Source organism: Phoenix dactylifera, unplaced genomic scaffold (genome assembly GCF_009389715.1).
Source record: "Phoenix dactylifera cultivar Barhee BC4 unplaced genomic scaffold, palm_55x_up_171113_PBpolish2nd_filt_p 000841F, whole genome shotgun sequence".
NCBI classification, from domain to species: domain Eukaryota; kingdom Viridiplantae; phylum Streptophyta; class Magnoliopsida; order Arecales; family Arecaceae; genus Phoenix; species Phoenix dactylifera.
The window spans coordinates 29,856-42,329 of NW_024068206.1; the positions used below are offsets into that span (position 1 = coordinate 29,856).

Here is a 12,474-nt window from a genome sequence, read left to right on the forward strand (position 1 = left end):
CAAGTTGATAAGGACTGTAACTATGATAAATAGTTGTGTGTTTCAAATCCATAAAATATTTGGATCAAAATTTTGGTTATCATGAATTTATACAACGAATTAAAATTGTTACAAATTATTTAATTAGAGTGACTAATTAATACATTTTTCAACCTGCACATGCATTTCATGTGCCAACTGAGAACTTATCTTTTTCCCTTTATAACCTTAAGATATGCATACAATGATGAGCTCGGAGTTTCTCTTCCACCACAAGCCCTTTGTTTCGAATTACCCCGCTCCGTCCCACCGATTTGCATCATCACACCGATTTGCTAACTGTCCCGGACAGCAATTCCCGGTAACGTTAACGCGTGTCTGGGGGACGTCTTACCCCATCTTATTCGCGGATTCTGGCATCCGATGCGCCTTTTGCCCTAGAGGAAGACCCTTGTAGAAAGCTAATAAACGAGTCAATTCGCCTTCTCTCCCTTTTCTCTGTTCTCGTTTCGCAAATCCTTCGAGTCGAAGGAACAAGCGCCAGGTGGAAACCTTCGTACTTATCCGTTCTCCTTTCCATGAGATTTCTCTCCCCTTGCATTTCCCTCACGGATCGGCTCGCACCGTGCTCTCTTTCCCAATCCCATCCCATTCGCATGGTTCCGTCCTGATCTGGTTCCACTTTCATCTCTTCTTGCTTTGCCTTGTGCTCCTAGGGTTTATTTTTCTTCCTTCTTCCATCTTTTCATCTCTAAAATCATCCGAGTTTATGTTCAATTTTAATTTTTAACTTTAGTCTTGTTATTTTTCCCCATTTCTTTGATTTGATCTAATTCCAAATCGTCTCTTTTATTCGATTTTGTCGGCACTCATTTGAAGCTGAACTTTAGATACTCAAATCCATTCTTTTTTTGGATTTTTTTTTGAACTTTTCAGAATCTTGGAAGTGGATCGACGTGGACGGGTGGTTTGAGCGTTGATGTCATGTATTGAGCTGGGGATTTGGATCGGAAGATTTTGTTCGGAAGATGTCGAAGGTGGAGGCAAACTGGGAGCGGCTGGTGCGGGCGGCCCTGCGGAGGGAACGTGGAGGTGCTGGTGTGCAAGGGTTGCCTGCGACTGGCATCGCGGGGAATGTCCCATCTTCTCTAGCTAACAACTTGCACATCGAGGAGATACTTAGAGCAGCTGATGAGATCCAAGATGATGACCCGAATATCTCTAGAATATGTAAGCCTCCATAAGTTTACTATTTCTTATTCGTTAGTGCTGGGTGTTGTTCCTTGTCAAGCATACTGCATTCATTTGGAGTTTGCTATGTTTTTCTTTCTTTACTTATGCTTTCCCTGGCTTGTAGGTATTCTTCCTGAAAGCTTAATTAAATGACTAAAGCACAGCTCTAATCAGCTGTTTAGGTACAAATGGCTTTATTCTATTAACGAACCTCAACCTCCCTTTTCCCGGTAGCTGATATGCGTACTGTTTGTCGAAAGTATTCATAAGATTTTGGACATGATTGCTTGCAAGTATTGTGAATAGGGGAAAGGCAAGTTAAAGGGTTTGGGCCAGAGATGTAGCTGTACTCAAGTATACATGAGATGCCCATGCAACTTAGTGTGTAATGATAACCTAATCCAAACTAGGCAATGGAGGATGACATCATCCACATTACTGGATGCAAGAGAGAATATGTATTGGCAACTTGCATTACAGTAACTCGAGCAGAGATTATCTAGTAATGCATGCAAAAGACAATCCAAGAAATAAGGGATGAATATTTGGATTAATAGCAGCACCTAAAGCATCATATGGTTAAGAATAGCAGGCACAAAGAGAGCCAGAAAAAACATGATGAACATGCCAATGATCAGGGTGTTGATGTAGATTTCTGGCAGAACTCGAAAAGGATTGTCGGAGGAGCTTGGAGTTGGTCTAGTTGAGGACTTGGTGATTGAAAACTAGTTTGAGAATTTAGATAATATGACTGTTTTATGCCGTTTTCCTGTGGCCCCTACAGAAGAGTTGTTTAAAACTTTGTTGAACCAACAAAGGCTATCGAAAACCTTGTCTAACTTGGCATTATCCATAGTGGCATATGTTTCTTTAGGGCAATAATATACTTAAGAAACAGTTTCCAAAAAGTAAAAACCAAACAATTGATTATTTGCTCTGTTCATCTCAACCCAAACAAATTTGAAATATGAAATCACATGAAGGAGTTACTAATTGTATAAGTAGTGTGTCTTTTTAATCAAAATTATTTAGTCATAGAACTTGTATCATTGTTTTGTATGAGATTTCTCACTTTATGGTATGCTAACAACTTGAAAATAGTTTGATTCATCTAATTTTTTTACACCTGTCCTTGAAGCTTTTCAACTCCAATGTGATTAAATGGTATGGTATGTTCAAAAAGACATCGGCCTCTGTCTTCTTTAAAATACTATCAACTGCAGTTTCTTGAGTTCACAATGAATCGTCACCTAGGTCTGGTTACTCTAGGTTTCTTCCAGATATTTTGTGATGTTTCCCCTTGAATCTTTTCTTCATTTTGCTTCAATCAGTAGCTACTTGAGTACTCCCATTCTTCTTTTCTCCAAGCATTCGTTCTAAACTAATACCTTTGTTTCGTGGATCTCTGTCAATTTTTGCCCCTCCTGTTAAACTATCCTCATGGCTTTCAAAATCCTTTGCACTTGTTTGTATTATTGCCACCCTAGTTGGCAATACTTTTACCTCTACTTGTCTTCAAAAAAATAATATCATGTTATTTGGATAGACATATTTCCCATGTTTCTGACACAAATTCTTTTAGTTTGGATTTGCATGCATGTTATTACTGGATCTGATGACATAATTAAGCTATTGAATAAAAAAGGATGAAGACCATGCAATAAAATTTTCAATATATTTGTACAAATATATAACTAAAAAGATATAAACTCTGAACTATCTGTGAATATGTGGCTATCAAGCTGAAGGCATTTACGTTATAAATGCATTTATATCTAGTGTTTGGTTCATGAAAGTAATTTAACAAACATGATGAGGAATATGATTCTTGAAATAGAAAGACAACAGAACAAAGAGGAATAAAAAACAGAGTAGCAAGAAGAAAAAAGGAGCAATAAATGATTGAAAGAAGATATGCAAAGAGCTATTATGAAGAATAGAACTGATAGCAAAAGAACAACATCAAAACAGTGAGATGGAATTGAAAAAATATAAGAGGAGTTAGAAGAGAAGAACTGAAAAGCAAGGGCATGAAGCCAAAAACACAGAGAAGTAGGAAAAATGTAAGGAAACAAAAATCAGAATGAAAGACAGAATGAAATGAATTTGAAAGCAGAGAAGGAAAATTGGAAGAAAGAGGTGGAGGAAGAAGCAAATACAAGGTGGAGGAAGAAAAGAATACAAGGATCAGGGAATGGAAGAAGTCAAGAAGGAATAAGTACAAGAATAAAAACAATATGAAAATTAATTGGAACTTTGTAAGATGAAGACGTAAAAGAACAGGAAAGAGGAAGAAGAGCAAAAATTGAAAGGGGAAGAAGAGAAGGGAAAGACAAAAAGGAAACCAGGTTGATTTGACAAATCATTCCTTTCAAAACTGGCTTGGGGCACTGAAGACGAACAGAAAGTTAAAAACACTCCCTTTTTAACTCAGTTATTTCATTTTTTGCACGACAAGCAGTCGAGAAACAAATGATCAATGCCTTCAATTGGAAAAGTTCTACCTTTGGGTGTCTCCTGGTGAGTGGGTGTAATGGTGGAACAACCTGTGGAAAGTAGAGAAGGTGGATAGGCAGGTCCTTCATTGATGTAGCCTATTTTAAAGATCAGATTCTTGCAATGAAAGAGGTAGTCTAGAGCACCAGAGGCCCCATTTTGCTGCTGCTTGTTTTTTCCTTGAGACTAATGGGTATCGAAATGTTCACTCTAAATCAATATGTAGTGGTTTTTAGGCACATATCCTACCTTCATGAAGTAATGCCCGACAATCATGAATAGTCTTGTTTTTATTTGATAATCCTTAAATCTTTTCTTATTAATCTTATGGGTCATTTTTCTTTTCTTGTTTTGAAATAAAAGATTTGATGACCCAGCCTACAAATTGAATACGAGTAAATTGAAAAATCATCATTTTACATCAAGTCAAATGTCAGAATGCAAAGGAAACAATAATATATAAGCTTCTGCTAGTATTACCAGTATATGAGCTTCCCTTGGTGTCAATAATTTTTTTGTGTAGTAAATATAATTACATTAATGCTCCATTATATTTCATTTTTACTTTGATACTGTATTTCTTGTCATATGAAAAGCATAGCTGTTTAATGTCAGTTTTTATAACAAGTTACTTGAAACTACGCGACATGCATGTTAAGAAACAATCAACATAGGTGTTTTTGATGATTAATTTCTCATTGTTCCATCATTACTTGAAAAACTATGTTCATATGCTTGGGACATACCCATGCACTAATACATAGTAGTTAAAATTGGCTTATGTTAACAACATATTGAATAATGTGCCATATTTTTAACACGGTTGTGAATTGTTTTATGATCTATGTATTTTTCGATGCTGGAGCTAGCCAATTTTCAGCGAAATACATGTACATTACTGGCATTGACACGATGGACAATAATCCTTGGTTGATCTAAATGCTTAGAGTACCACTTATAGTAGATATCAAAGATTTGTTTGTCATTTTTCTTGGACACTACATTGTCTTTACATCAAGGTTAGATCACATATGAAGATTGGTCCTTGGAAATTAATGTAAAGATGATGAAATGGCTGTATATGCCAGGTAATCACATATCAGTGCAATGCACTCTTGTTGGTTTCTTGGAAGCTTTAGGCTTCTTCCAATGGAGAAGATGACACAAGATTTCCATTTTACCAAATTCTTCAGCAGTTTTTTGTTATCTGCATGATGGATCATTTCATATAACGTGACTTCTAAGAAAGAGAACTAACTTGCATACAACACTTAACCAATAATCTAGATGGCCTGCTTTATGATGTATTTTGATTTTCTATGAATAATAGTGTTTATTGTTGTTCTGCTGTGTTCTCCCCTATGCAGTGTGTGAGCATGCATACTCGCTCGCCCAAAACTTGGATCCTAATAGCGAGGGCAGAGGTGTGCTCCAGTTCAAGACTGGTTTGATGTCGGTCATAAGGGTAATATTTTCCAGTGCAATAGCAATCTTTGAACTCAATGTGTTTGGTCTTGAACATACTATGCATGGCAATAGGATGTTTGAGAGTTGACTATCATCATGGTTCCATTTTGCATTTGTTTTAAAGAAATCTTGATCTGCCTTCTTTTGAATATTATACCACCTGGTTACTTGCATGGTGCTTAGTATTTAAGTAACTATTATTTTGATCTGATTTTACTATGCTTGCCACTACTGAGAAAATCTACAGCAAAAACTTGCAAAGAGGGAGGGTGGAAGCATAGATCGAAGCCAGGATATTGCTCGCCTGCAAGAATTTTATAAGTTGTACAGGGAGAAGCATAAAGTAGATGAGTTGCGTGAGGATGAAATGAAGCTGAGGGAATCAGGCATTTTCAGCGGTAACCTTAGAGAGTATGTGCCGTGATTCTCACAACACTTAATTAATATGTTCATGGTCTAAATTCATATTACTGCTGCACCAGAAATTAAAATTGCCATCAGCATGAAGAATAATTAAATACGAGCATTTCCAACTTTGTTCTTATGGGAATCAACCCAGCTTAGTCATCACTGACGAAGTGAATTTTACTGGTTGCATCCTTTGATGACTTTGCTTATGCCTTTGCTTCGTTGCCTACTTCCTCCATCTTGATTATTTGCCTAAACTAGAATTTCATCATATTATAAATTACACCAGGAAGCATGTCAATTATGAGAACTATTACAAGTCATGTGGCGTATTGTGTACATTTAGACATATGTTAATATCAGAACTCTTGCAGGTTGGAACGAAAGACTGTGAAAAGAAAGAAAGTATTTGCAACTCTTAAGGTTTTGGGAACAGTAGTTGAGGAGCTTACGAAGGAGATTGCTCCTGAAGATGCAGAAAAATTGATATCTGAAGAGGTTTTGTTTTTATTTTTCATGAGATACTTGTTTACTGTTGTTGCAATTTTAAATTTCCTTTACCATCCAATGTTCCTTAAAGTTCTATCTTCAACCGTTATATCCATTATTAGTCAAAGTCTTGCATCTTAAGCTGATTATTTTTTGATCTTTGTCCTCTACAGATGAAACGGGTGATGGAAAAAGATGCAGCGATGACAGAGGATATAATTGCTTATAATATTATTCCATTGGATGCACCATCTATAGCAAATGTCATTGTCTCTTTCCCAGAGGTATATTGTTTTTTTTTTGTGGAAGAATATGTTTTCTTATTTAATTTCATATATTTTTTTAACTAAATGATTGTTATCTTAAGGTGAAAGCTGCAGTATCAGCTTTGAAGTACTTCAGCGGCCTGCCTGAGCTGCCTCATGATTTTTCTATTCCTGCTTCAAGAGATGCTGATATGCTCGACTTTTTGCAATATGTTTTTGGATTTCAGGTTTGTGTCTCAGAAGGTCTCATATCCTCAATTTTTATCACCTAGCAAAAATATTTGTAATCTTTTTCTGGTGCCAGATATGTTAAGTGTATTTGAATTGGCTTGGGAATGTATTAGTATGTCAAGCTATTGTTACCTTAAAGGGATTTGATGGACCGGGTCATATTGGGTCAGGTTGACTTCTCAATTATAAAACTTTTCAAGTTGGATTGGTTTGCATTCAATAGGACTAGATTGGTTTAGTTGCTATTGGATGATTACTTTACTATGAAAATTTGTCTCGGCATGATTGTACCTTAGTTGGGTTTGATTTATAAGTCTTGCCTTATAATTAGGGCTAGCTATAATTGTTTGAGTTGTTAATGAGGTTATAGAGATATGTCAATTCCAGGTTGATAGTTTTATTATAGGAATTCAGGATAACAGGCTTTTAGATCATGCATTTAATTTGTGCATAACTCAAGATCAGCTCAAGGCTGTGAATGTAGTACTTAACCAATCAATTGTGTCCAACCGTAATTGTTTTTGGCTAATAAACTGACACATTTTGTTCTCACATCAGATCCTTTAAAATTACTGGAGAGTACCAGTTCAGTCACCCAGTATTCGTGTATCAAGCTGCTGGAGGTGATTTGACAGGGTGGGTCATGTACTTCCTGGCCATGCCCAATCTCCTGCTGTTACACAATACATGGACACCAGATGATATCAACTGGAGCTCTCCAGTTCAAAAAGAAACTCAAAAGGATCCTAGCTCTTTCATTCTATACATAAGCAATTATTCCTGTACTTTACATGGACCTTATGCCTGTTATATTTTAGTTTTGTTGCCAGAATATGTGAGAGAGTATTCAAATTGGCTAGAAATGGCATTATTATGTCAAAGTCTTACCATAGTGTATAAAAGGGTAAGATTAGATACACAAAGTTGTGGCGATTCTTAAACCTAAAACCATTATATTAATTATCTAGATCTCATATGGTTAAAGTGGTTTACTAGTATGTAAAGATGGAATTTAGAATTTTTTGATATTTTAACAATTCACTAGCCTGCTAGCAAACCTATGTTAAAACAAATTTGCTAAACCTTCTTAAAATGTAAAACTATACTCCAAAATTCTCTCCATTCATGATTTCTTTCACTCTGTATTTTGTACCCTAATAATTCACATTTAACCAATTTTAGTCTGCTCGGAAATCAAACTATAGTTTGGGTTCTTTCTCCAAACGCAGGCATGAACAATGATTCCCTTTTCCGTCTAGTCTTGAAAAACGCTAGTCACTCCTTCATCTTCATCTTCTGTTTTCTTTTTCTCTTTTTTGTATGATCGGGGTAGAAGAGTCGTTACACTTTCTTGAAGTCCAACCCCTATAATTAACCTGAACTGTCTTCCACAATCCAGAAAAAAAGCCATAATTCCAGAACAACTTTTGGTGAGCGCAAGCAAAACGAATCGTGATTAATCGCTTGATTTCCTACTCTGTAATGTGTGACATTCGAGTGGACATCAGATTATTGACCAGTCTTGTAACATTGAAGAGAGAGAAATACTATCTCTTCATCCAGTCATTTTTGCTAGACCTATCTAGCATGAATTTTTAAGCATATATAGAAGCAGCTGGCTTATAGAACATTCAAATCTTACCTTTCCAAGACACTGGAAATTTTGATGACTAGTCTTGGAGGCCTTTTTTTTGGGCAACCAAAAGGACCATGACCATTGTTTCCTAGACACATTACGCAGAGGCCATGTGTCCAACTATCTAGGATAGTTGGACGTAGGAACCTTCAAAACATTGGATGTGTGACATGTCCATGGGTACAAATCTATTTGCATATATATGGGAATCTATGCTAGTGAATAATTTGTTAGACAATTTGCTTTGTAATTCAATAGAATTCATAAGGCCTTTGCCAAATGTTCTTGAAAGCTTCTAGATATAAGTGCCTAAAGTTCAGATACAGCTGTGATGATATCTTTGTTTATTCACATGATGTGTCAAAGAGTGTCATAAACTGTCTAGGTGCCCATGTGCCAGACACATCAAAGGTCCACATTTTGAAGTGTTCAGATAACACCGGCAATGACCATCCTAAGAATCTATCAACAATAATACTTTATAATATATTTTGACATGTGGATGTATAAGATACTATCTCAGTCAGTCTTTCCTTCGGAACTTTGAAGACTCATTCATAGTACTGAAAATTCTCCTGCCCACTCTACCCTTGAAGTGGGTGAAATTGAAATTCCAAACTAGGCATCAAGCACAACTCAACTTCCTTATCCGAGCTCAATCCACATTTGTCAACTCATGTGGAGCTTTTATGTTTGTTATATTAGCGTAAATCCACATAATAATTATTAATTTTTTTTTTTTGTTCAAAGGAGAGATTTATTTCAGAAGAGAAGGAAATCTTCTTTATGAGTCCACAATCTCGAAAAGCTCTATGTCAATCCTGAAGAGCCCCAAATTATTTAGTGTTTTTTGCATATTAGTCCCTGAAATCTTTTATCATTGTATATAAACCTGTCTTTTTCATATTTATATAAAACTCCTTGTAAAGTTCTTCATTTGTATAAAATGGTCCTTCTGCTAGTTTTTATTGATTGAATCCTATTTAAGGTTAACTAGGATTGCAAAAGTACAAAAATGCCCTTGGATTAACAGCAAATGAGGCTTGGGACTTGATGTCTTCCTGCACACTTCGCCCTCTTCTCGCTCAGGGCTTGGCTGTTATGGAACGGTGGAGGGGCATGAGTTATGAGGTTGCTGAAGTGTGAGGTTTAAAGGGTAAAAATATCCAGAAGATATGAAATTAATACTGTTAGGAGAGCTCAAGTGGAATATTCTCTTATCATTTGATTAACTTAATCTGAAGGATGTATAAGCAATTAGTTGCAAGATTTCGGGGATTAAAATACAAATAAAGAGAGGTCAAGAGTTAATATGTAAATGCAGAATATATCAGAGACTAATCTGCAAAAATCCAATTATTTAATACCAGCGAAGACTAAGAAAGCATCAATCAGTTCACCTTCTCACATGTTATGGATTTCTGGGGGACCATAATCAGCTTATCATCCATGAACTCTAGGTCAGTGTTTTATTTCTGTTTAGTCTTTAGTCTTTACATCAAAAAATGTCCTGAATTGCTTAGAACGAAATAAATAATCAGAAAGAAGGGATTGGTTTTGGAAGTGTTGGTAGATAGCTGAGCATGCATGAGCACACTACTCTTGCCATAAAACTTACTATATTTCGTACAATCTGATTTTAGCGGCTCCTTTTATTTAAACTCTCACAGAACTTGATTGTCTTCTCCTCAACTAGTTCTGCTCTGTACACACTTTTTTTCATTGATATACTTAGTTCTAGACCTTTTTTGTGTCAATGTGAGATTTTCGCTTTATTCTGACCACTTGCTTATTGATTAAATGTGAATGCTAGAATCCAGTTCACTATTGCTCGAGAAGGCCTCTTTCCTTAATTATGACATTTTCCTTTGTAAATCATTTTTATATAGTTTTTAGCTGTTGTAAGTGCCCTTTTCTCTCTGTAAGCTGTTGCTTCGAAAGGTGATATAACTTTTTATATTTTCTCCACCGGGTGCAGAAGGGCAATGTCTGTAACCAGCGTGAACATATAGTTCATCTTCTTGCTAATGAGCAATCTCGACTTGGCAGAATTTTGGGCAGTGAGCCGGTTTGTATTCTTTAATTGGCCTTTTCTTCTTTTGTGCACATCTGTATTCACATGGAAGCTCATTCATGTCTCTATGTTTTGTTTTTTTTTTCCCTAATACTATGAATTCAACAAGCAACTATTGTTAAGCAACTATGAAGTGGTGAACTGATGAATTCTGTACACTGGTTTTTCTGTCATTGTATATGCTATAGAGATTTAAGCTACTCTTGGTCCAACAATGTTGCTTCCTGCAAGCTCTATTTGCTCTGAATTCACTGCTTGCTTTTGCAGATAAATGCACTTTACAAGTGAATTTTCATAAATTGATTTCTTTTTCGTTCTTTTTTTCATTCTCACTGATAGTAAGACGTACAAGTAACTCTGTGAAAGCGTGCCTCCATCCTCTTCTAGTGAATGAGAAAGTTTCCAGTTTTCTATGCATTTAAACTTTTTGATGATTTTTCTGTTTGTCATGCTTGCTAGTTATATCATTTGTTGATGGCATAGTGGATTCTCTTTTATGTTACATGCTTCGTACATGGTTTAGGATTGTTATTTTCTATAAATATCACCACAAACATGCTTGGAGAATTTTGAATAGTAAGCACTTTTGAACCTAAATGTACAACAAATGAAGCAACATGAGTAGGAAACATGGAATAAAAAGGGGAACATATTGTGGAACTATTATGAAGGTGTTTCTACTTCTATTTATTTCTTGATTTCTTTTGTTCAGTTTAAAAGCTTCTATGCAGAAGAGTTGGAAAGTTTATTTGGAAGTTTGCTGGTATCATGGGATTGGTTTTCTTAGATTTTTCAATTTCCACTTGATGGTCGGATGTGATCATCTATATAACATAAAACCATCCATAAGAGCTCCCATATGCCAAGTACTTACTCTTCTGATTGCTCATCTCCGAAAATTGAATTATGTTGAGAAATGCCGACTCTAATTGCTTTGTTTGGAGTACATTATGAAGTTTCAATTGATTTACTTTCAATTCTCTGTATTTCTTGAAATTTTTGTGCTTCATCCTAGGGATATTTCTCTAGTGGATTCTGGAGACTGATTTTAGGAAAAATTAGTGTTTGAGTCCTACATTAGGAAATCTTGGAACTTATAAGAACTGTGATTTGAAGACAAAGTTTAAAGCTCATTAGGATTGTAATTTGAAGTTCCACATTTGGATTTTGCTGTTTTAAGAAATTCTTTTTGCTCGGAAAGTGTAGGGGAAAAGGTCTGTACAAGCCCTAGTTGATTTAGGATTCATATTTACTAAAATTAGCTAATCATTTTTCATTTTATCACGCTTTCCACGTCTGTGAAGGATTTTTCTTATAGTAAACTTGCAATGTTTGTGAATATATATATATATATATATATATATATATATATATATATATATATATATATATATATATATATATATATATATATATATATATATATATATATATATATATATATATATTTGGAAACATACTTATACTCAATTTTGGAGAAAGTTGGAGACTTAGGCCTTTTTTTTCTGGTAGATGTAAAGCAAATTTTAATGTAGGCTTAGCTATCCTAGGTTAAGTCTAAAATTCATTTTGATTTTTATGTACTAAATTGTCATCAATCAAAAATTAAAAGAAAGCTTTAGAGGACAAAGGCTTAAACATCAGCAAAATGTAAAAAAGAATATGCGAAATGAAATTTTAATGAAAGTAGAGATGAGGATGAGGTCCCATTTAAGGTTGTTGTGCAGTAGATACCATCAAGTGATTGTTTTTGGTAGAGAATGTTAAGATGAATTTTTATAAGGTTAGAAAGGATAAATTGAGAGATGAGTATATATTAAATGAGTTACTAGATTGCACAATCTAAGGACCATGATTTTCACTATGGAACTATACCAGTCTGTACCGTGTGTACCGACTCGTACCTCCGGGGAGCCAATACTCGGTACGAGTGTCTGTGCTGAGAATCAGTTGTACTGATATGGTATGAGTTGGGTTCCGATGTAAGTACTGAAACCTGTACTGGAAATCTCGTTAAAGTAATAGAGAAAAAAATAAAATGATACAGGCAGGTACAATGACGATTTAAGGGAGCTCCTGTGAGAGGATAAGCTCTAATTTTTGTATAAGGATGTAGGAGGGAACATGGATGCAGATCGTGAGAAAGGATACCATGAAACTCGAGTTATGTGTGAGATGGCGCTAAAAGGAAATTG

At 35.4% G+C, this 12,474-nt stretch overlaps 1 protein-coding gene across 2 annotated transcripts in view; it reads left to right on the forward strand.

Moving 5' to 3' along the window:
• Positions 1–246: 246 nt before the first annotated feature.
• The window catches only part of LOC103710565 (callose synthase 9), a 101,431-nt gene continuing 89,203 nt past the window's right edge, over positions 247–12,474 (forward strand). Inside the window, exons 1-8 of one of the 2 annotated variants that reach the window (XM_039120610.1) lie at positions 247–523; positions 916–1,209; positions 5,076–5,173; positions 5,423–5,586; positions 5,958–6,081; positions 6,246–6,356; positions 6,440–6,565; positions 10,184–10,273. In XM_039120610.1, coding sequence (XP_038976538.1) covers positions 1,008–1,209; positions 5,076–5,173; positions 5,423–5,586; positions 5,958–6,081; positions 6,246–6,356; positions 6,440–6,565; positions 10,184–10,273 — 915 coding nt within the window. In that variant the 5' untranslated portion in view covers positions 247–523; positions 916–1,007. The other variant, XM_039120611.1, reaches the window with a different exon arrangement.